The 21,933-nt window shown below is 36.2% G+C and overlaps 11 protein-coding genes across 11 annotated transcripts; 6 read left to right on the top strand and 5 right to left on the bottom strand.

Moving 5' to 3' along the window:
* Nucleotides 1-47: 47 nt before the first annotated feature.
* ART5 (Art5p) lies at nucleotides 48-1,685 on the top strand (the record flags this gene model as incomplete). The annotated part of the gene is made up of 1 exon (XM_003673133.1): nucleotides 48-1,685. The coding sequence occupies one exon, from the start codon at nucleotides 48-50 to the stop codon at nucleotides 1,683-1,685; it is 1,638 nt and encodes a 545-aa protein (XP_003673181.1).
* A 345-nt stretch (nucleotides 1,686-2,030) lies between these two features.
* NCAS0A02310 (uncharacterized protein) lies at nucleotides 2,031-4,670 on the top strand (the record flags this gene model as incomplete). Its single annotated transcript, XM_003673132.1, has 1 exon — nucleotides 2,031-4,670. One exon carries the CDS (start codon nucleotides 2,031-2,033, stop codon nucleotides 4,668-4,670), a length of 2,640 nt encoding a protein of 879 aa, XP_003673180.1.
* Nucleotides 4,671-4,787: 117 nt separating this feature from the next.
* Nucleotides 4,788-5,556, bottom strand: NCAS0A02300 (40S ribosomal protein uS8; the record flags this gene model as incomplete). The annotated part of the gene is made up of 2 exons (XM_003673131.1): nucleotides 4,788-5,047; nucleotides 5,424-5,556. 2 exons carry the CDS (start codon nucleotides 5,554-5,556, stop codon nucleotides 4,788-4,790), a joined length of 393 nt encoding a protein of 130 aa, XP_003673179.1.
* A 1,666-nt stretch (nucleotides 5,557-7,222) lies between these two features.
* Nucleotides 7,223-9,028, top strand: VHT1 (Vht1p; the record flags this gene model as incomplete). The annotated part of the gene is made up of 1 exon (XM_003673130.1): nucleotides 7,223-9,028. The coding sequence occupies one exon, from the start codon at nucleotides 7,223-7,225 to the stop codon at nucleotides 9,026-9,028; it is 1,806 nt and encodes a 601-aa protein (XP_003673178.1).
* A 212-nt stretch (nucleotides 9,029-9,240) lies between these two features.
* SPT4 (transcription elongation factor SPT4) lies at nucleotides 9,241-9,549 on the top strand (the record flags this gene model as incomplete). The annotated part of the gene is made up of 1 exon (XM_003673129.1): nucleotides 9,241-9,549. One exon carries the CDS (start codon nucleotides 9,241-9,243, stop codon nucleotides 9,547-9,549), a length of 309 nt encoding a protein of 102 aa, XP_003673177.1.
* A 222-nt stretch (nucleotides 9,550-9,771) lies between these two features.
* Nucleotides 9,772-10,716, top strand: COX18 (membrane insertase COX18; the record flags this gene model as incomplete). The annotated part of the gene is made up of 1 exon (XM_003673128.1): nucleotides 9,772-10,716. The coding sequence occupies one exon, from the start codon at nucleotides 9,772-9,774 to the stop codon at nucleotides 10,714-10,716; it is 945 nt and encodes a 314-aa protein (XP_003673176.1).
* A 162-nt stretch (nucleotides 10,717-10,878) lies between these two features.
* On the bottom strand, nucleotides 10,879-11,142 carry NCAS0A02260 (uncharacterized protein; the record flags this gene model as incomplete). The annotated part of the gene is made up of 1 exon (XM_003673127.1): nucleotides 10,879-11,142. The coding sequence occupies one exon, from the start codon at nucleotides 11,140-11,142 to the stop codon at nucleotides 10,879-10,881; it is 264 nt and encodes an 87-aa protein (XP_003673175.1).
* Nucleotides 11,143-11,634: 492 nt separating this feature from the next.
* On the top strand, nucleotides 11,635-15,687 carry ADE6 (phosphoribosylformylglycinamidine synthase; the record flags this gene model as incomplete). The annotated part of the gene is made up of 1 exon (XM_003673126.1): nucleotides 11,635-15,687. The coding sequence occupies one exon, from the start codon at nucleotides 11,635-11,637 to the stop codon at nucleotides 15,685-15,687; it is 4,053 nt and encodes a 1,350-aa protein (XP_003673174.1).
* A 137-nt stretch (nucleotides 15,688-15,824) lies between these two features.
* On the bottom strand, nucleotides 15,825-16,751 carry ERG25 (methylsterol monooxygenase; the record flags this gene model as incomplete). The annotated part of the gene is made up of 1 exon (XM_003673125.1): nucleotides 15,825-16,751. One exon carries the CDS (start codon nucleotides 16,749-16,751, stop codon nucleotides 15,825-15,827), a length of 927 nt encoding a protein of 308 aa, XP_003673173.1.
* A 1,968-nt stretch (nucleotides 16,752-18,719) lies between these two features.
* On the bottom strand, nucleotides 18,720-20,204 carry SPR3 (septin SPR3; the record flags this gene model as incomplete). The annotated part of the gene is made up of 1 exon (XM_003673124.1): nucleotides 18,720-20,204. One exon carries the CDS (start codon nucleotides 20,202-20,204, stop codon nucleotides 18,720-18,722), a length of 1,485 nt encoding a protein of 494 aa, XP_003673172.1.
* Nucleotides 20,205-20,695: 491 nt separating this feature from the next.
* On the bottom strand, nucleotides 20,696-21,712 carry PEF1 (Pef1p; the record flags this gene model as incomplete). Its single annotated transcript, XM_003673123.1, has 1 exon — nucleotides 20,696-21,712. One exon carries the CDS (start codon nucleotides 21,710-21,712, stop codon nucleotides 20,696-20,698), a length of 1,017 nt encoding a protein of 338 aa, XP_003673171.1.
* Between the last annotated feature and the right edge of the window lie 221 nt (nucleotides 21,713-21,933).

The raw sequence follows: 21,933 nt of genomic DNA, 5'->3' as shown, positions 1-21,933 counted from the left end.
TAGAGTCATCTCGAACAACGAGGTTCAATAGATATATAGGTATAGTAATGTTTGGTAAGACGTATTTGGGGGTACCGTATGCTACGAGTTCGTCATCCAAGAGGAATAAGAAGCTAGATTATTTTGATATCAAGATTGATTCACCGTACGAAGATGTTATAGTTATCCAAGGATCTCCCTTGGAATCGTCGAATGTACCGTTGTCGGGGAAAGTTATATTTTCAGTGACTGAGAGTATTATTGTTAGGAGGGTTTCATTGAAGTTGGTTGGGTTATTCAAGTTAGATTTTTTACAAATGGGTAAGAATAAGAATAATAATGGGATTGCTAGTATTGTTAAGGAAAAGAAGAAGATTTTTGAATGTACTTGGGATAATTTGTTAGTATCTCCATTGGGTGAAATTGTTATTGACAATGATAATAATGACACGGTAGATAGTAAGATGCAAGTTCGGTCCAAGAGATCATTGTCATCACCTGTTATGAATCGATTAATGAGAAGAAAGACGTATTCCAGTCATATTGTTGAGTTATCAGATGATGGATTTATGGGTACACCATTTAGTATGTTTAAGGATAAAGATGAACAAGATGGAATCAGTTATTATTATCAGTTAAAGAAGGGCCATTATGAATTACCATTTAATATATTATTACCTAGTGAACTTCCGGAGACGGTGGAGGGGCTACAAAGTGGTAGTATATTATATAGTTTAGAAGCACATGTTGATCGAAGAAAGAAATCCTCGATTTCCAATATAATCAATTCCACGACGACGACTACAAGTACGAGCGGAGTGGGGAATCCAGCAACAGGAGTCCGAAATTTCGCATCATCGCATATGAATGAAAACAACAATGTCATCATTAATAGAATCTTTTGGAAATATAAATATTTGAGAATAATAAGGACATTATCGAGTGATAATTTTTCATTACAAGAGGAGATGAAAGTTGGTAATTCGTGGAAGAATAAATTACAATATGAGATTAGTATTCCTAGTCGTGCCATTGCCATTGGTGATATGACACCGATTGACATTAAGATCTACCCTTTCCAAAAGGGCTATATCTTGGAGAAGATTGGAGTTTCGTTAATTCAAAGTTATTCCATGAAGGATTCTAATAATGAAATCTATGAAGACGAAGTTATTATATTCAAGCAGGGGATGACGGAGTTTGGTAACTTGGTGGAGGAGCACACTAATAAATTAATTGACAAGATGGAATTATCGAGCGGTATCATGATACCGCGTAATTTGAAACGAGTGACACCGGACTGTGAAATTCGAGGCGACTTAATCCGAGTGCTGCATAAACTCACCATTCGGATCCATTTGCGGAGAGAAGACAAGACCCTGGAGATCAAGGCCAACCTGCCCGTATTACTGTACATCTCTCCGCAAGTGGCGATTGAGGGGCGACTGGTGCTGTTCGACCAGCAGACGGGGAAAATCCACTTCCGTCCGAACGAGGTGGTTCCCCTGTTTGCCCACAATGGGGCGAACGGCCAGACGACCAGCGGACTCCCGCAACAGTTCCGCCACGAGCAGTTGACGCTGCCCCCTCCCAACTACGAGGAGCACATCCGCGACCGCCTCGTGCACGTGCAGCACGTGCAGCAGCAGCAGCAGGATGCGCGCTCCGTGCGCTCGTTACCCTCCTATCGCTCCCACGACGGCTAGTCAGCCGCGCGCCCCGCCCTTCTCCGATAAATCGGACTTGGCCCCCACGGAGCAGCGGGAGAACCATCGCAATCATCCATCCATCAATTCAATTCATCAATCCATGAATCAAGCGGAGTTGGCAGAACACCCACGACATCGCATTACGCACTACACGGAGTTAACTCGCTCAACCAATAGTCTACACTCCGCAACCCAACGTCTCCTCATTGCCCACTTATTATTTACATGCCACTGCAGCGTATTATAAATACTTCAACCACTTTCGCCCTCGTCCACTGATCTTCCCGTCTCCTCTGCCCCCCCACCCCAACCATCCAAACCAAGCAAGCAAGCAAGCAAGCAATGCCCAGCAACTCCACCCCGCCAACTACGTTCCAGAAAAGATTCATCTGCTCCTTCTGCGCAAAAGGCTTCTCTAGGGCAGAACACAAGATTAGACACGAAAGATCACACACGGGCTTGAAACCATACAAGTGTAAAGTGTGCACTCACTGCTTTGTAAGAAGCGATTTAGCACTAAGGCATATCAAGACCGTCCATAAGAAGGAAATTTTACAGAGAGAGGAAATTGAAGCGGAAGCGGAAACGGAAAATGCAACGGCAACGCGTTCACTCGGCACTACGGGGAAAGAATCTAATGTGCCATTGGATAATAATGTTAAACGCAGATATTTGATTGATTCAATTGTCAAGTCGTTGATGCATGTGGATTCTACTCCTCCAAAAATGGGGAGATTGAATACAAAGAGATATTTTAAAAATATTTCCAACACTTCTACGCCCTCTTCCTCCTCGTCTTCCTCATCTTCCGCGTCATCTTCCGTGGCTCCATCCATAAACACAACACAACAACAACAACAATTGAATGAGTACCAACACGATGAAACAAAATTAGATAAGGAATTCTTAACGAAATTAATTCATAGATTTCATTTCGAATTCGATATAACAACAATGAAAAAATTAATGAAAATTGGTATGAAATATTTGTCAAACCAAAATAATCAACTATTTCAAAAAATTAATACAATGGATCAATCATCTCCATCATTCGTATTGATCCTGATTTGTCTCGGTGCGTATCAATCAAACACTAAAAATTATGACTATATTTGGTTATTAGCATGGAATAATCATAATAATTCACTCACTTTACAGGATTCCATAATTAATGCCACTTTATTAATCCATATCCTCTTATTAATGTATCAAAATAACGTTCATCCAAACGATTTGGAGAAAAATATTTGTACTTCAATGACAAATTTATTAAACGTATTAAATAAATTTGAAAACTACTTAAAGCAATTAACAACATTAACATCACGCAATTCTATCAATAAACTCATGCAAAATAATAACATTTGGAACATTTTCGACATTTGGATTTCACTTTTGAGATTAACAACAACAAATAAATTCAATGAAGATTCAATTAAAATTTATAATTGGTTCTTAAATGAAAAATTATTATTAACTACCACCAACAATGATAATGAAAAGAATACCTCTCCTGAATCACAAACACTCGCCGATATAATTAATTCAAATAAAAAAATCATGTTGGGAGTCTCCACTAATTGGCCTCTCTTCACCCTCAACGTTTTATCAGATGCTCTTTACTATGAATCGAAATTAATAAACATACCATCCATGGCAAGTAATTCCAGTTTTGAATCCACACAAGAATTCCATATAAGTTTAATCAACGCAAACAAAAAATTCTCCACCTTGTCCAACAAAAAATTACAATATTTACAAAATTTAAATAATATCAAATTTAAACATTGGAAATATAAAGTGTTATTAGATCATTCACCAGATAAATTCGTACCTTTATTGGCAGAATACATCATCGATCCACAATCAAACGCTCATTGGCTCCTATGGGAAACAATATGGTTCGATTTCATTAATAATTTATCTTCATCTGATAATGGCGAGAATCGCAACAACAACATCACCACCACCAACAACAACAATCTTTGGTATTTGGATGATCCATCAAATTTATTAAGAGAAGTACCAAGCGTTTACATCGCTAATAATTTCGGTCTTTCAGTGCTACCCATCCTTATCAATTTGGAAACAAATTCTCATTTGGAACAGATTAACCCGAGATTTATTAAATTAGTATCAGATATAATAATCTTTCAATTGAAAATTTGTTCCCATGATTTAATCATCCCCTTCTCTTCCGCTTCAGATCATGTTCTAAGCTACATGAAAAATTCCATCATCCAAATGTTATTCTTCGTATGGTACTCCATCTTGAGAGAAAAATCCGATAAGGATAACGTCAATGATAGAGATGAATTGAAATGTATTTCATATTTCATAAATAAATACATCAAGAACGCCAACAAGAGATTAAACACAGATTTGGTTCTAGAAAATGACATTACCATTATCTTATTCCATCCAACTTCAACGGAATTCAAAGGGTATCATTTCCTTTTGAAGAACATTTGTAAATATTTTACAGATGAAATCATTACAAAGAGATTATTATCTTCTCCATTCTTGAATGACCATGTCAAGACTCAATTGATTGATATTACCTCGGGAACCATGGATCAATTGAATAGAAAATTAAGATATATGTCTAATCCACCAATAACCCTCAACGGCACCACCAATACAAGAAAATTCTCCATCGATGAACTTGTAAATAATGATACCAAGACAAGGGAAAACTCAACAACCACTTTACCACCATTGAATCCCAGAATCAACAGTGATGGAATCAATTATACATATTCACACACAGCCACCACAGCTCATACTGCCAATATATTGAATGGAAGATCCAATATGAGAATAAATTACGGAATCCCAATACCACAAATCTTGAACCCAAGAAGATTTTCATCACCAAACGTGTTGAACAATTCAGACGATGACAATAACAAGATAAATTCAAATTCGTCGACAAACCCAAATAGAAATAATATCCTTTTACCACCACCACCTGGTCTATAAATAAACAAAAAAATATGCACAACTTACATAAAAAGTAATTTAAATAACTAAAAAAAACACAACAAAGACACTTAATTTAATATTATTATTATTACTATGATTTACCTATACATAAAATCAGTAAACGAAACCCAAAATCTTACCAGAGACATGCTTTCTTCTTGCTTCTTCGTGATCCATAATACCAGAAGATGTAGTCAAGATAACGAAACCAAATTGTCTAGCTGGCAATAAATTTTCGGTCCATTTTTCAATATCACCAATCTTAACGTTGAATCTTGGAGAAATGACACCACATTTGTTTAATCTACCGTTCAATTGAATAACAATCTTACCGGATCTGTGATCATCAATGTATTCAAATTCACCAATGTAGCCTAAATTAAAAATAAAAAAAATAAAAATTGTTAGTAACGTGGGAACTTTCATCACAATGAGGAAGTAACGCACACACAGTTTTGTTGTTGTTATTGTTGTTTTTCAAACTACGAATCAAGAAGAACAAAAATTGTTGAGGGAAAGTAAACGATAAAATAAATGTAGGATGGCATTCATATCGTGTAAGAAGCATTCCCACATGGGAGTCATTATCCCGGACACTTAAAGGACTGTAAGGGACGGAATTAATAGATATGAAATCTACCGACAAACAATCTAGTTATCAGTCCGGGAATCTTGAAACAAACAAACAAACAAACAAAGCCCAATGTGTGGCAAACAACCTTCAAAGAATATTCGCAATTTTAAACATACCATGCTTTTGCATAACTTGTAGAAATTTAATGATGACCTTGGATGATAGTCTAATCATAACTTGACGCTTACCAGTCTTTTCAGCGTTGTTAATGGCATTTAAAGCATCGGCTAAAACAGAAGAACGAGTCATTTTAATATATTGGAGTCTACCAAATGGGAAAAGGGAAAATTGCAAAATAGTTAGTACAATAAAATGGACACCCTTGCAATAAAGAAAAAAATGAGCAAAGTAAATGGATGAATTTTAACCCTGGTAATATTGCGTTTTTTGCTTATCTTAATCCTGTCTTCTGTAGAACTCATAAAGAAACATAAGTGTCCTTCTCAATTACAAGAAAAGGATTCATGATCTTTTATTGAATAACAATTGGATAAGAATGGTATCAAAGTCCATACTTTCGGTAAGATATTTAAGTTCAACGGAACAATAAATATTTACTGATAACGCACATCTCAATATTACAGAGGCAAAGTATGGATTTCCACTTTGATTCATCCTCATCCAAATTCTACTTCTGTTTAGAGGGTCGAACACGGGGTTCTAGGGACTAGGTGGCTTACTAAACAGAAACGAAAACCGGAAAGCAAATAAAAAATAATAATCATAATCAGGAAAAAACCTACCAAGCTATAAGATTAATAATATCCATAGCCTTTGTTCATGATAACCAATTGTTGACATACAATTAGTAGATTGGTTGGTTGTTGCTTTGCTGTTAAATGACGAAAGTTACCTCACAAGAAAAAGAGAATTTTTCATTTTTGTTCTTTTTATATGGACGATCGCGACGACGTTGAAAATTGTTTTTTCTGCGTGCCTTTTTTCTGGTTACCCGCTGCATTAAAATTTTGTTAAGGGCTCGGCGGTTACACTGGGCATCTACAGAAAACTCATTATATTCCTCTTTCTTGGGAACCTCTACATTCTTTGTGATAAAAAACTTGTACTTGTTTGTACTTGATTTGAGGTTTAACACCAGAGAAATTTGGGGTTTTGTTGGGAAAGGGTTTTTATGTTTTCTGTATTCCACATTTCCTGAATAAGAAAAACTTTTGAGGTAATCTCAAGGTGAAATAGAGCAACAATAACATTCAAGCAATAATAGATGAGTCAGTTATTTTCCTGAAATTATCGGTGAGGTATTAACACCCATTTTGAATTATGATTATCACCAATACCATATTGGCATTTTTTATTTTCACATGGAGGTCAAAAATTAATCATACTTCTTGTTCAATTGTTGAACAGATGACATAACTTTTTAGCACCACAAGAGGCTACAAATGAGTTAGAGAAACAGCACAACGATCTGTTTAGTAGTAAGATGAGTCAACTACGGCTAAAGTTTGCCCAACAAAGTAATACAGAGAGACCAATCAAGTGTAAAAAATGTAGCCTATGTCACTTAGATCATCAAAAGGCATTTGTTACAGTTGAATATCCATTTTTATTGTTGTTTTTGCTAAGAAAACAGGTAGGCCTTTATTGGAATCATCTCAGGATGACTCCAGATGCAAGTGCTGAGAAATCGGCGCACCGAGAAAAGACAAGCCGCAATAGGAAAACTCATTTTGAAAAATTATGAGATAACGGTAGTAGGCCATCATCATGTGGAAGTTGTTCGATAAGTCATCACTTGCATACTGTTGAGTCCCGAAGGTAATAGTGGGTTATCAGAAGAAAAATCAGATATATAAGAGCAACCAACTTTCTTCATGTTTGAAGCTTATCCCTTCCTCTATATTCTTCGTTCCTTCTAATATATTCCAAAGAAAACTCTCATAGATATCGAGACATGATTGGAAGCTCTAGTATTTGGAGAAAGTTCATTCCTCATTTAAGAGTCCTACCTGAGGACCAAATTGATAGTGCTGTTAGCGATAGCTGCGACACTGTCCATGACGATGAGGATTCGTCCATCGTTGTTCAAAGAGAATCTATTGAATTAGACCATGTTAAGAAAGACTTACATTCAGATGATGCCGAGGCCAAACTCTCACTATCCAGTTCATCTGTCAACATGTTACAAAAGGATATCCCATACGAACTTAGAGATGAAGCTAATCGTAAATGGTGGAAATACTTTGATGAGTTTGAATACAGAGTCAATAAAGAATACTTAACTTCCAGAAAATGGTACGAATTTCTTTATCCAAACCATACAACTCATAGCAAAGCTGAAAGAAGATTACTCTACAAATTGGATTTGGTCATAGGTGTTTATTTCTTAGCTCTTTGTTGGTCAAAATCTCTGGATTCCAATAATTTTACCAATGCCTATGTATCCAACATGAAGGAAGATCTGCACATGGAAGGTAATGATTATATCCATACAACTTCAATTGCAAACGTTGGTGCAATAGTCTTCCAATTACCTTTCATGTATTTGTTACCAAGATATCCTGCTCACATTATTTTACCAGCCATGGATATGGGTTGGTCCTGGTTTACCTTTGCCTGTTACCGTGCTAAAACTCTTGCTGAATTAAGAGGATACCAATTCATCCTAAATGCCTTTGGAGCCGCTTACTATCCTGTTTCTCAATATATTCTTGGGTGCTGGTATGCTCCTGATGAAATAAGTTCCAGAGTCTTTTTATTTTTTTGTGGTCAGTTACTAGGTGGTGTTACATCAGGTCTTTTACAGGCACGTATTTTCGAAAATTTAGATGGTGTTAATGGTCTTGCTGGTTGGAGATGGATGTTTCTTATTAATGCCATAGCCATTTCGATCCCAACTGCAATCATGGGATTTTTTGTTATTCCTGGGATTCCATCTAAATGCTATTCGCTTTTCTTAACAGATGAGGAAATCCGTATTGCTCGTGCAAGAAATAGAAGAAATCAAATTAATGACGGTGTGGACACTTCTAAATTAACCTCACTTTTTAAATTAGATGTCTGGAAGAAAGTCTTTTGTGCCCCTACTTTTTGGGTCTTAGTGATATTTGATACGTGTTCATGGAATAATATGACTGCTTTCAGTGGGTCATACACTTTATGGTTGAAATCCAATACAAATTATAGTATAGCCCGAGTCAACAATTTAAGTGTTCTTCCAGCCTGTTTAGGGTTTGCTTATGTCTTTGTTTGTTCTCTAGGTGCGGATTTATTTCATTGTAAATGGATTTTCATGGTATTCTCAGCAATTATGAATTGTATTTCCTGTGGACTATTAATTAAATGGGATATTCCATCGTCTGCTAAATGGTTCGCATTTCTAACAACATATTTCAGTGTGGCAGCATCGCCGTGTCTATGGTCATTCATAAACGATTTTCTTAGATTTGACCCTCAAGTTAAAGCTATTACTTGGATCGCCATTTACTCTTTCTCACAATCCACTAATGCCTGGATACCCAATTTGGCTTGGCCAACTAAAGAGTCACCAAAGTTCAGAACTGGGTACATTGTGAGCATTGTATTTGGTTCCATTTATGGTGCCTGGACGTTTGTTGTATTGTATTTCTACAAGAGGAACGAAAAGAAGCATGCTTTAGGAAACGGTATCATTCTTTATGATAGTAGTAAGAATGAAACACCACCAGCCTTTGTCGATACTGAAATGGAGGAAAGAGATGGTTACTACTATTTAAAATAATGAACTTTTTATATGTATATTCATACACTCTTAATAGATAAACATATTTTTCATTTAATTTAGTCGTCTTTATTTGTGTCACTTTGCACGCCGCCTTCGAAATTGAAACTTTCGCTCAAATTAAGCATTACATACATAATATCTTTAATCAAAAATAACGAGTAATTGACCTTAACACTCAAAGGACAAAATACCCGATACCTACATCCAAAATGTCCAGTGAGAGAGCATGCATGCTATGTGGGATAGTACAAACTACAAATGAGTTCAGTAGGGACGGTTGCCCTAACTGTCAAGGTATATTTGAAGAAGCGGGTGTTTCCACCATGGAATGTACATCTCCGTCATTTGAAGGTCTTGTGGGGATGTGTAAGCCTACTAAATCATGGGTGGCCAAATGGCTGAGTGTGGATCCTTATATACCGGGAATGTATGCCATCAAAGTTGATGGAAGATTACCTGCCGAAGTGGTCGAATTATTACCTCATTATAAACCTAGAGATGGTAGTCAAGTCGAATAGGCTTAAACATGTGACTAATGATATTGTATAATAAAAATAATTTAATAATAACTGCCCTTTACATAAAATAATCATATCTTTAGTTATTGTACGTATAGATTATATTCTTTATTATTTTCACCAAGAAGCGAGCATGGGAAGGAAATTAAGGACCTTCATTTTTTCATATTATACAGAAAGTAAGATCAAGTACGAATCTTTAGTGAAGTATCCCAAAAAGATATGATAAAGGTGGCAAATTCAAAACCATTATTGAATGGATTAATCAGAAGCACAAGCCCCTTTAAAATAATAAGTCATTATGGGAGAAGAAATATTGGGACGGCTACATTTCTGCCCATAACCGATCTATTTATTACAATGCATGAAACGTCAGGTATACCCTGGATTGCACTAATACCGTTGACAACATTTACATTAAGAACTTTTATAACATTACCATTAAGTATATGGCAAAGGAAAAGAATAGTGAAACAACAAGAATTGAGGAAAATAGTACAAGCGACAACTCCGGTGGTCAAAGTACGATTAGCGGCAATGACTGTAAAGAAAGGTGCCAATGGCGCAAATAATAGTCAGCTGGCCAATATGCCGAAAGTTGGAGCACAGAAACCAGATATCTTGACACCTGATCAAATCAGATTAGTAGCCGTGAAGGAAACAAGAAAGAGACAAAAGAAATTATTCAAAAGATATAATGTTCCTCTATGGAAAAATGTCATGTTACCCTTAATTCAAATACCACTATGGATTACCGTATCTATGGGGGTAAGAAGTCTTGTTGATAGAAGATTATTAGAAGCGGGTGAAACATGGGCTAGGCACTTTGATATGAATGGTATTGACTTAAGTGGACCCCTAGAACCGATTCCAATGCTAATACCCATGTTATTAGGTGTATTTTCAATGTTAAATGTGGAGTTTAATGGTCGTATGATGTTGAGTAAAGATACAGATCTAGTTGGAATCAAGACGTTTCGAGATGAGTTTTCATCGTTAGCCCAGGGTACTAGAAGTATAATGAATATCTCGAGGATGGGATGTATTTTTATGATGGGAGTATCATCTCAAACTTCTATATTGTTAGCCTTGTATTGGATGAGCTCCCAATTATTCTCTCTAATCCAAAATGTCATCTTGGATAAATTATTTCCGTACAGGAGATAATGTAACGCCACACTATTGTAATAAGTATATAGATAATTCAAGTAGCAGTAGATTATAATATTATTATTTAAAAATTCTATAAGGAAAACTAATATACAAGGAAATGTGGGTGGAGAATATTGAGATTAAATGGACATAGTTTACGGATAATTGCCAATCACTTCATTTCTTGGCACCATTTTTGGCCTTTTTCTCCAGTTCCTTTCTAGTACCTTTTAACAGTTCCAAATGACCGACCCTACTGGCAATCAATTTTTCCGTGGTTTCTGTTAAAGATGCTGTCCTATTCAACTTCTTTAAATGTTGCAATGACTTCTTCTTGGATTTTAATTGTAAAGGAGCCGCTGGACGTAAATTCTTTTGCTTTTTGGTGACACGACGAGGGTCCTTGGCCTTCTTGGTCACTTTAAGAGCCTTTTGTGGCATATTTGTTGAGTGGAGGACTGGGGACGATTAACTGGCTATTATGTTTACCTTAACCACCTCGGCTCATCATATAGATCATATAAAATACAATAACAGAATGGAACAAAGCTCGATGCGCTGAACGAAAATTTTTCAAAACGAAGTCAGTTTGCGGGTAACGGCTGTCTTTTTACAGAGTCAGTCAGAGTCATCGGAGAATCATTTAATGTTAAATCTAAGCTATACTTGGTCAAATTAATGTTATATAGTCTTTGCTTCAATGTGTCATTCATTATTTACTATTACTTCCCATTCTGGTTAACTCTGTTTGGTCCCATCCTTTAATTGAATCTTTGCTGCTTTAATTGATTGTTCTCGGGAATTTCCAGATTTCTATAACATAAAAGATCATTATATAAGATTCCTACAATCCAAATAGTAGATCTTTTGAAGTGTGTTCGCAATTAGTCGAAGACGATTTGAATCAATCCACATCGTCAATAACTGAAAATAATGTCCATCTTTGTTATACCAGGCCCACAGGCTCTATCTCAATTCAGAGTAGATAATTTAGTCAAAGATATCAACGCTTACACAAACAGCACTTCCATAATAGAGGAAGTTCGCTCCTGTTTCGTCCATTACATAGATTCCAAGAGTTCTGACCTACCAAACAAGGATTATGACCTACTTCAAGTCCTTCTAACTTATGATTCACCTCTAGATGTGAACAATGACCCCTTATCGAAAAAACTATTTGATGCAGTTTCTAACGACATTGCAAGCTCTGCTTTAGGTAATGATTATTATTTGGTTAGAATCGTCCCCAGATCAGGTACTATTTCACCATGGTCTTCAAAGGCGACCAATATTGCCCATGTGTGTGGTCTACAGAATAAAGTCAACAGAATCGAAAGAGGTGTTGCCCTTTTAATTAAAACAGTGGCTGGTTTCCCTCTATTGGAAAATTTAAATGATTCATCGTTAAAATCAGTCTTTGATAGAATGACTCAACAACTATATCTTGATTCTCCACCAAATTCTCAAGATATCTTTACTCATGAATCCCCAAGACCTTTAATTCATGTTCCTGTGACCACTACGGAAACCAATGATCCAAGAGAGATTTTGAGCAAGGCCAATAAGGATTTAGGTTTAGCACTTGATAAGGGTGAAATTGAATACTTAATCGACGCTTTCACAAAGACAATACATAGAGATCCAACTGATGTGGAGTTATTCATGTTTGCTCAAGTTAACTCAGAACATTGTCGTCATAAGATTTTCAATGCGGATTGGACCATAGATGGGTTACAGAAGCAATTAACTTTATTTCAAATGATTAGGAATACCCATAAATTGTTCCCTGATTTTACAATTAGTGCCTATTCTGATAATGCCGCTGTCATTGATACTGAAAACGAAGCATTCTTCTTTTCTCCTGATCCTAATACTAAGAAATGGACAGCTAAGAAAGAACAGGTTCCCATGTTGATCAAAGTGGAAACACATAACCATCCAACTGCAGTTTCTCCATTCCCCGGTGCTGCTACGGGTTCCGGTGGTGAAATTAGAGATGAAGGTGCCACTGGGAGAGGATCCAAGACAAAATGTGGGTTAAGTGGGTTTTCTGTAAGTGATTTATTAATTCCAAATCATCAACAACCATGGGAATTGAACATTGGGAAACCTTCTCACATTGCATCTGCTTTAGATATTATGATTGAGGCACCCTTGGGATCTGCTGCATTTAATAATGAATTTGGTAGACCTTGTATTAATGGTTATTTTAGAACCTTGACTACTAAAGTAAAAAATTTTGATGGTGTTGAGGAAATCAGAGGTTTCCATAAGCCTATTATGATTGCTGGTGGGTTAGGTTCCATTAGACCCCAATTTGCTTTGAAAAATGTTCCAATTACCCCAGGGTCCTGTATTGTCGTTCTTGGTGGTCAATCCATGCTAATCGGGTTAGGTGGTGGTGCAGCTTCTTCCATTTCCTCAGGTGAAGGATCTGCTGATTTGGATTTTGCATCTGTACAAAGAGGTAATCCAGAAATGGAACGTCGTTGTCAACAAGTTATAGATGCATGTGTTGCCATGGGTGATAATAATCCAATCCAATCTATCCATGATGTGGGTGCAGGTGGGTTATCTAACGCCCTTCCAGAATTAGTTCATGATAATGATTTAGGTGCTCGATTCGATATTAGAAAAGTTTTGTCCTTAGAGCCAGGTATGTCTCCAATGGAAATATGGTGTAACGAATCACAAGAACGTTATGTATTGGGTTGCACACCACAAAATTATACAATCTTCGAGGAAATTTGTAGAAGAGAAAGAGCCCCATTTGCACTTGTAGGTCATGCCACTGCCGAACAAAGATTAGTCGTTGAAGATCCATTATTGAATTCCACCCCAATTGATTTGGAAATGTCAATCTTATTCGGTAAACCACCAAAGATGGCAAGGACTACGATAACAGAACCATTGAATTTACCAAAACCTGATTTAAAAGTTGTTCCATCGTTAGGTGATGCCATTGAGAGAGTTTTGAATTTACCATCTGTTGCTTCTAAATCTTTCTTAATTACAATTGGTGATAGAAGCGTTACAGGGTTAATCGATAGAGACCAATTTGTGGGTCCATGGCAAGTTCCAGTTGCTGATGTTGGTATTACTGCTACATCTTTAGGGGATTCTATCATATCCACCGGTGAAGCACTTGCAATGGGTGAAAGACCAACTAATGCTTTAATATCTGCAGCTGCATCTGCCAAACTAGCAGTTGCTGAATCATTATTGAACATTTTTGCTGCTGATGTGAAGTCATTGAAACATATAAAACTATCTGCCAATTGGATGTCTCCAGCCGCTCATAAGGGTGAAGGTTCTAAACTATATGAGGCAGTACAAGCTATTGGTATGGATTTGTGTCCTGCTCTAGGTGTTTCCATCCCAGTAGGTAAGGATTCTATGTCCATGAAGATGAAATGGGATGACAAAGAGGTTACGGCTCCACTATCTTTGAATGTCACAGCTTTCGCACCTGTTTCCAATACGAGTAAGACATGGACTCCATTATTGAGTAGAAAAGTTCAAGATTCTGTTCTTGTTCTTGTTGATCTAGCTGCTTTGAACAAGAAATCTCTTGGTGCATCTGCATTATTACAAGTTTACAACCAAGTGGGCAATTCATCTCCTACAGTCCACAGTAATGAAATATTAAAGGGTTTCTTAGAAGCTTTATTAGATTTGCACAAGACAGATTTAGTATTAGCATATCATGATAGATCTGATGGTGGTTTGCTTGTAACATTACTAGAAATGGCTTTTACCTCTAGATGTGGTTTGAATATTAACACTACTGGTAGAAATACCGAAGAAGCTTTAGAATCCTTGTTCAACGAAGAATTAGGTGCTGTATTCCAAATTGATGAAAAGAAATTAGATCAATTCAAAGACATTTTATCTAAACATGGCATTTTATCCGAACATATTGTTACAGTTGGTAGACCAAACTTTGCATCCCAATCAATTTCCATTACCAATGAAGATAATGCTGTTATCTATGAAAATGACAGAAGTACTTTGGAACAAATTTGGAGTTCTACATCATACAATATTCAGAAATTGAGAGACAATCCAAAGACTGCTGAGGAAGAATTCATGACTATTAGAGATGATAAGGATCCAGGTTTACATTACTCCTTAACGTATGATCCTACCGATGATCTAAAGATTTCCCAAGAATTATCATCTGTAAGACCCAAGGTTGCTATCTTAAGAGAACAAGGTGTCAATGGTCAAATGGAAATGGCCTGGTGTTTCCAACAAGCTGGGTTTACCTCCATCGATGTTACCATGTCAGATTTAATTGAAGGTAGATTTAATTTGGATGAATTTGTTGGTCTGGCAGCTTGTGGTGGGTTCTCCTACGGTGATGTTCTTGGTGCTGGTGCAGGTTGGGCTAAGTCCGTTTTATACCATGAAGGTGTACGTTCTCAATTTGTTAAGTTTTTCCAAGAAAGAGAAGATACATTTGCATTTGGTGCCTGTAATGGTTGTCAATTCCTAAGTAGATTAAAAGATATTATCCCAGGTTGTGAAGATTGGCCCACTTTTGAAAGAAATCTCAGTGAACAATATGAAGCTCGTGTTTGTATGGTCGAAATTGATTCCAGTTTCAGCGAAAATTCGAGCATTTTCTTAAATGGTATGGCTGGCTCCAAATTACCAATTGCAGTTGCTCATGGTGAAGGTAAAGCTACATTTGCCAATAAGAATCAATTGAATGCTTTGGAGAAGAATGGTTTGACCGCTATAAGATACGTTGACAATTACGGAAATGTTACTGAGAAATTCCCCTTTAATCCAAATGGTTCACCAAATGGTATTGCTGGTATCAGTTCACCTAATGGAAGGGTTTTGGCCATGATGCCACATCCTGAAAGAGTCTGTAGATTGGAGGCCAACTCATGGTACCCAGAAGGGAAGCAAGAAGAATGGGAAGGGTATGGTCCATGGATCAGATTATTCAGATCTGCCAGAAGATGGGTTGGTTAAATGTGAATGCATATATGCCATGTACCTATAATGAATAGATTGTATACTAAAATAAATGTGAAAATTTTATATTGAATTTATAAAATGAAATAAATAGAGAATAAACAGAGAAGTTGAGTTAAGGTATGTATGTTCAACTAAGCTCTCTTCTTTGCACCAGCTTCAGCTTTTCTCTTCATTCTTTCTTCTCTAGCCAACTTAGCCTCAGGACCAGCTTCTGTATCCAAAGAATAATCCCACCATCTGAAGGAAGAAGCGTAATTACCAATGAAGTAATGATGGTGCAAGTCATGATGTTCGGCACCTGCCCAGAATGGCATAAATTTATTCAAAGACCAAGGGAAATCATAACCTGAATGCGAATCGACAGCTTGGAATAATCTTAAAGTGATCCAAACACATAAAGTGAAAAGATGCAAGTTACCTGTATATAGGACATAAAAGATTGGCATACCGACTGTCCCGAACCCCAATGACATGGTTTCCACTGGATGAGCGTATTCAGCAGATAGACCAAATGGTGCAGCATATCTATGATGTTGCTTGTGAATATATTTGTAGAAGACACCGTAGTGGAATAGACGATGAGCCCAGTAATGCCACATATCTTCGAGAACAAAGAATAGACAGATTTCAGCAGACATTCTCTTTATTGTTGGGAATGGGACTTCGATGTTAATACCCAATTTTTGGCACATTGGATGGAAAGTCCAGATTGGAATAGCTTCCACTAAGAAATGAGATAAAAGGACTGATTTCAAACAGTATAATTGTTCTTTAGTGCTTGGAATCTTTGTTGGTTGTAATTTCCATCTTCTAAAATATGGGATCTGATCAATAATGAACCAAGGTAAACATCTGGTAAAATACATGAATTCATGTAATAAAAAGAACATTAAACCGGTAGCCAAAATATCATTATTCATATAAGTGTACCATGCTGCCCAATATTTTTCCATGACATTTAGTTGAGGTTGATATTGATAGATATTTTGTAAAGTATGTGAATATGTGTCTGCATGCACTAGGTTTACTAGCGAAGCATTGTTAAATACCAGAGACATATCTTTGTATGAACGAAGTCAGTTATTTTTTTGCTAGAAAGACAAATACGTCAAAAGAACAATGATGAACTATAATGGCTACTCTATCAAAAGGTTATCCTTTATATATAAGTGTGTCTAGTAGTTCGTATATGGGACAAGCTAGAAAAAGAAACGCTAGTGAAATGAAGTGCAAAGGCAGTACAGTGTCATTACATTATCAATATTGTTTCTCGTGTCCGTACGTATGTTGAGAATAAATCCGAAACTCTCGATGGCCTGCAAACGAGAAATCATGGAATCTGGATTGGAGTGCTCATTACGGATATAGCCTGCGTCAGAGGTAAATGGGCTTATTCTCGTTCAGACAGATAGTTTGCTCGTTTGGCCGTACTAGAAAGTTACTGCCTGGGATTGTGAGCCAAGATGTGGGTAAGCTGTAGTGTCGTTTACTCGAGAAAAAACGGTCTTTATCGGTCGGAGTTGCTGGCGCGAAGGTCTGGGTGTTGCCAACTCTTTACGAGCAATATAATCCGGGAACTCATGGCCTGGATAGCCAAAGTGTCGTAAAATGGATTTAATATATGTAAGTAAAAGTTATGAGCACTTTAATGGCGTTGTTTGAGAATAATACACTGTGTAGCGTTTTCATTTTACTTCTCACGAATGAATGAATCCTGAGTACCGAAGAACAGCAGCGTAAGCAATACCTAACATGGACAATACTGGATCTACTGGCGGTACAAGTAATAAATAGGTCCCACAAAAATGCTTCTAAAATTGTAGGCAACCCAATGTAATTAGTTTTGCACACGTCCCTTGACTTCATCGCCTGACTTAGGGCATTTAGAGCTGATGGTTTCTGATTTGTACCAATTAAAAGAAAAAAATTTGTTTGACAACTGGAGCAAATATTACCAGTTTAACAAGTGATTGCTTAACACCTTTGTTCGTAAATACAGGTACTCGTAGCTTGGTGCACATACAAATATCGTTAATAATAGAAAAATATAAGAGCATAACTGTTGGCGATAATTAAATAATTAATTATCCTGGATAAAGATTGAAAACATCTAAAGCTGTTGAGCACAAACAGTTTTTAGAAACTCCAATAAACCCAGTTCAAATAAAAAGATAGGTTTAGGAAATAACATATTTTCGAGAAGTGAGTTTGAAAGAATTGCAAAATCCTTATTCAAACAGAGAACGTGCTGAATATATTATGAACGATTATTCCTTTTGAGGTGAAAGAAGTAACAAGCTGGATGAAACTAGGAAATAGTGGGTAAAATGTACTCGTAAGAACGTACGACTTGCCGATTTATCTAGAGACTTACGACCCTTCCACACAGATTCAATGAGTAGTGGAGTAGTAGATGGTGTTTCGATCAATCGAGTATTGTTAAGATATGCAGCAGAACTTAGCATTGAATAATCGCCCATAGGCATCTTGCGATTGTGTGGTAGTCATTTGGTTTTAGCATTACTAGTACACAATAATAGTAAAAAGATACAGATAAGCAAGAATGAGTTCAATTCAATTCAACAAACTTATAGAAGTTTCAGAGATGTAGTCAAAAATTGTATTCATCGAGTGGATAGTACTTAAACTTCTCACCCTAACATTAGAGATGCCAGAAAAATGCAATAACAAAGGTTCATCATTTTAGTTTAGAATTGTTGAATTGAAAAAAAGAATACGGCTTGAAGGTAACTAAGTCTCGAAAGAACTCATAACGACCAAATCCTTTTTGTCGCTTTTGTTTATTCGGTAGACTCTTGCCAGTTTCTTAGTTCTATCTTTACGATTTCCAAAGGTTAACAGTAATCATCAGTGCTTATAATTTCAGAATTATTCGTCCTTTTATATAACAAGATTTTTTACGCAAATTTTAATTTGAAAATCCGGGTAAAGTTTAGTTCATCCCGAGTTTATTAGGGTTGTTATGTAGTAATCTATTCTATTTAGCAACATGTGTATAAATCAATCTATTTCTTGTGACAGTAACCTACCAACGTTACATTACTATCCTCTGGATATATTCTGGTCCTCTTACCATTCAAAAGTTGATCTTCCAATACCTCACATTCCAGCTGCAACAATTGAATCGTTTCGGTCATTTGTTTAATGTCATGATTGACTTCTTCTTGAGTTTTTTTTAATCCTTGAGCCCATTCCTGATACTTGCCTTCCTCCACAGTTAACAAGTCATCATATTTCTTTTTAAAATTCAGTTGTCTTTCTAAAAGATCTGGACACCAAACATCGATAGGCTTATTCATGGCGTTCTTATTAAATAATTGGTAACAAATATAATTTCTTAACCCATTTTCATCTGGGTTTTCAAAATTAAAATTTCTAAAAAGTTCCGGTTTAGTATGTTCAGCATTTAAATCCTTTAAAACCAACTCTTGTGTTTTGGCAATTCTGGATTTCAACATCTCTGCTCGACATTTCTCATAATAGGCAGTCGTCGAATTAACCAAATCAATTAGATTATCTCTTAACAAAAAATTCCTTATTTTGAGAAAATCTGAATGTTCTTCATTTTCAACTTCAATTTTATTTCCATTGAATGATCTTCCTAAAACCAAATCTTCACTTAAACTCAAAATGTGTTTATCTGACGTTACAACTCCATATGGACAATCAGTGCAAAACTGTTCAACATTGTCTTCCTCAAAGAAACCATAATCTTTAATTAACTTGCAAACTTCAATGTTATGAACTTTTATTAAATTTTTCACTAACAATTTTAGTTTCTGACGTTCTTCAATGCTATATATATCAATCTTTGAAATAATTGGAACCAAATTAACTTTTTTTGAAAGTTCTTTCATGGTTACTATATCCAGAGCTTTAATCCCCTTATTGGTGGGTTCAAAAAGATATACACAACAATGAATTCTAGTATCATTTATACATTCTCTTTGGGGTTGTTCCTCTTGAAAAATAAAACTCCTTAATTGTTCATCAATGTAACTTTCAAGCGGTACCCAAACAAAGGAGTTATTGACTTTGTTGCCATAATCTGGAGTTTCGAGAACACTAAATCTCAACTCAGTTCCCTCCCCTTGAATATGGAATTTCCTTTTAATTATTGATTTTCCAATATCCTTCTCATCATGTATTTCTTTCTCTACCAAACTTTCTCCAAATAATGTGTTAATGAATGTTGACTTACCCACTCCGGATTGACCTGCTACCATTACTGTAAAATCAAAACCCTTTTGAGCCTTAATCAACTCAACTTGTTTAGGAAGATTTTCAAGGCCAATTTTATAATTCGATATTATCGGTTTGCCATAACTAATCATCTTAGAAACACTTTTATGCGTCACTCTACCATCTAGACCATTCTCCTTCAACAGTCTCTTAATTTTCAACTGAGATTCTTGAAAGAAACCATTAACAAGAATTTGAAAATTTTCGGGGATATGATCCTTCTTAAGTTTCGATGTAGTTTTGCTCATTCTCTTTTCCACTTTATAGTTTAAACTTGTTCAACTAGGACTTGTTTCATCCCATAAAAGTATAAAGAACAGTTTGTGTCCTTTTTCTTAATGTGCGTCGCCCAAGAAAAGTAGCGCGAGACAAACTCCAGTAAATCTTTGCTATCTCTTCGATGGAGATACGGGAAAGCATTATTACTTCATATTTAAAAAGAAAATTGCTTGCGGGATAAAAGTTTTACCGTCTATCTAATATCTGCATAAACTATAGTAATTTTTCTTTGAAAAATAGTACATGTAACCTATCAATGGTTTGTGAGATGGATTTGCCTTGGAACAGAGACCATCTTTAACAAACAAAGAGCATATCTTGTGAAACAACATCAATTCTTGGTTATCTGGAATACTCACTTTCTTTTCAAAAGTGGTTCATATTTTAACGAACATTATGCAATAAAGTCTATCGAGAAATATATTATACAATTTAAACTGTCACGTTAACCCATTGAGAGTCAATGAGGAAGAAACCTTCCAAGATACAAAGTCATATCGATAAAGTCCTTATAGTGTATATTCGCAACCCCATCTTGCTGGGTATCAAATTTTCTAAACATTCTAGTAAGTCTCATTAACCAAACCAACACCTCAACAAATTTATCAAACTTTAATTCCTTAGAGTTATTATTTTCATTAATAAATTCGGCATACTGATCAAACAGTTTCTCTGAGACTTCATAAGGAATTAAATATTGCAATTCTTGTAAAGAGTTGTGAAATTCTGTTACTGTTATGGTGAAGGATGAATTAATATCATTATCCACATACACTTTCCTCCATATCTTAACTCTCTTGTATAAAGACACAAATTCTTGCTGATTGATAGTACCAAACCGAGTTGCACCAAATAAATTTATCAGGGCGTCAATAGATGAGATGCAAAAGTGGGTGTTATCATCATTTTGTAGTAGGTTTTGGAGTTCTTCAGCTGTAAGTCTACCCCTATTCTTGATATCATGGTTCTGGAATAACTTTCTGGCCACCTGAATATCCTTTGACTCTGGATCTTGAAGGTTCGAAGATGTCTGTCTACTTGATGGCGATGATGATGAGTTTCTAATATATGGAGGTACAGGATGGTTCATTGTACGTCCCACATGTGGGATCGGCATTGGGTTCGAAACATTCATATTTTGTGCAGGAGGAGATGGTCTGGTATTATAGCCTGGGCGTGAATTAGGTGATATGAAGGTCTCCTGTATCGTATGATGGCTGCCATTATGCTGAGATGGTGGTTGATATTGTAAAGGTGGGGGTCTGTTATTATTCAAAAAATTTGGCGGTGTCATTACGGGTGCTGATGAAATTCTTCCCGAACGTCGTTGTTCATTGGCCATTTGGGCTTCGTATTGTTGTCTTTTCCTTATCTTTTCTTCAAGAGCTCTTCGTCTGCTTTCTTCCATCGCTTCTTTTGGAGTCGCATAGAGTTGTAAGTCATCGCCAGTTGCATAATTTAGTTTCTTCTTACCCATGGCTTTGAAATAAGTCTTTGGGTATATATGGTAATTAGATTTAAGCAAATTCTTTCCTGCAATAGACTCTCAATCAAAATGTGTCTTCTTTCAGAATCATTTTGTCAAATTTCATATGATGTTAAGAAAATATTGATGCGAGAAAATCGGCCGAAGGGTCTTCTGTATGTAAAGATTGATTTCAGCTTACGACAGTTCCTTCTATTTTTAACAAAACGCCT

This window comes from Naumovozyma castellii, chromosome 1 (assembly GCF_000237345.1).
Source record: "Naumovozyma castellii chromosome 1, complete genome".
NCBI classification, from domain to species: domain Eukaryota; kingdom Fungi; phylum Ascomycota; class Saccharomycetes; order Saccharomycetales; family Saccharomycetaceae; genus Naumovozyma; species Naumovozyma castellii.
The sequence above is the reverse complement of the archived record's forward strand: the minus strand, read 5'-3'. Positions and strand labels throughout refer to the sequence as shown.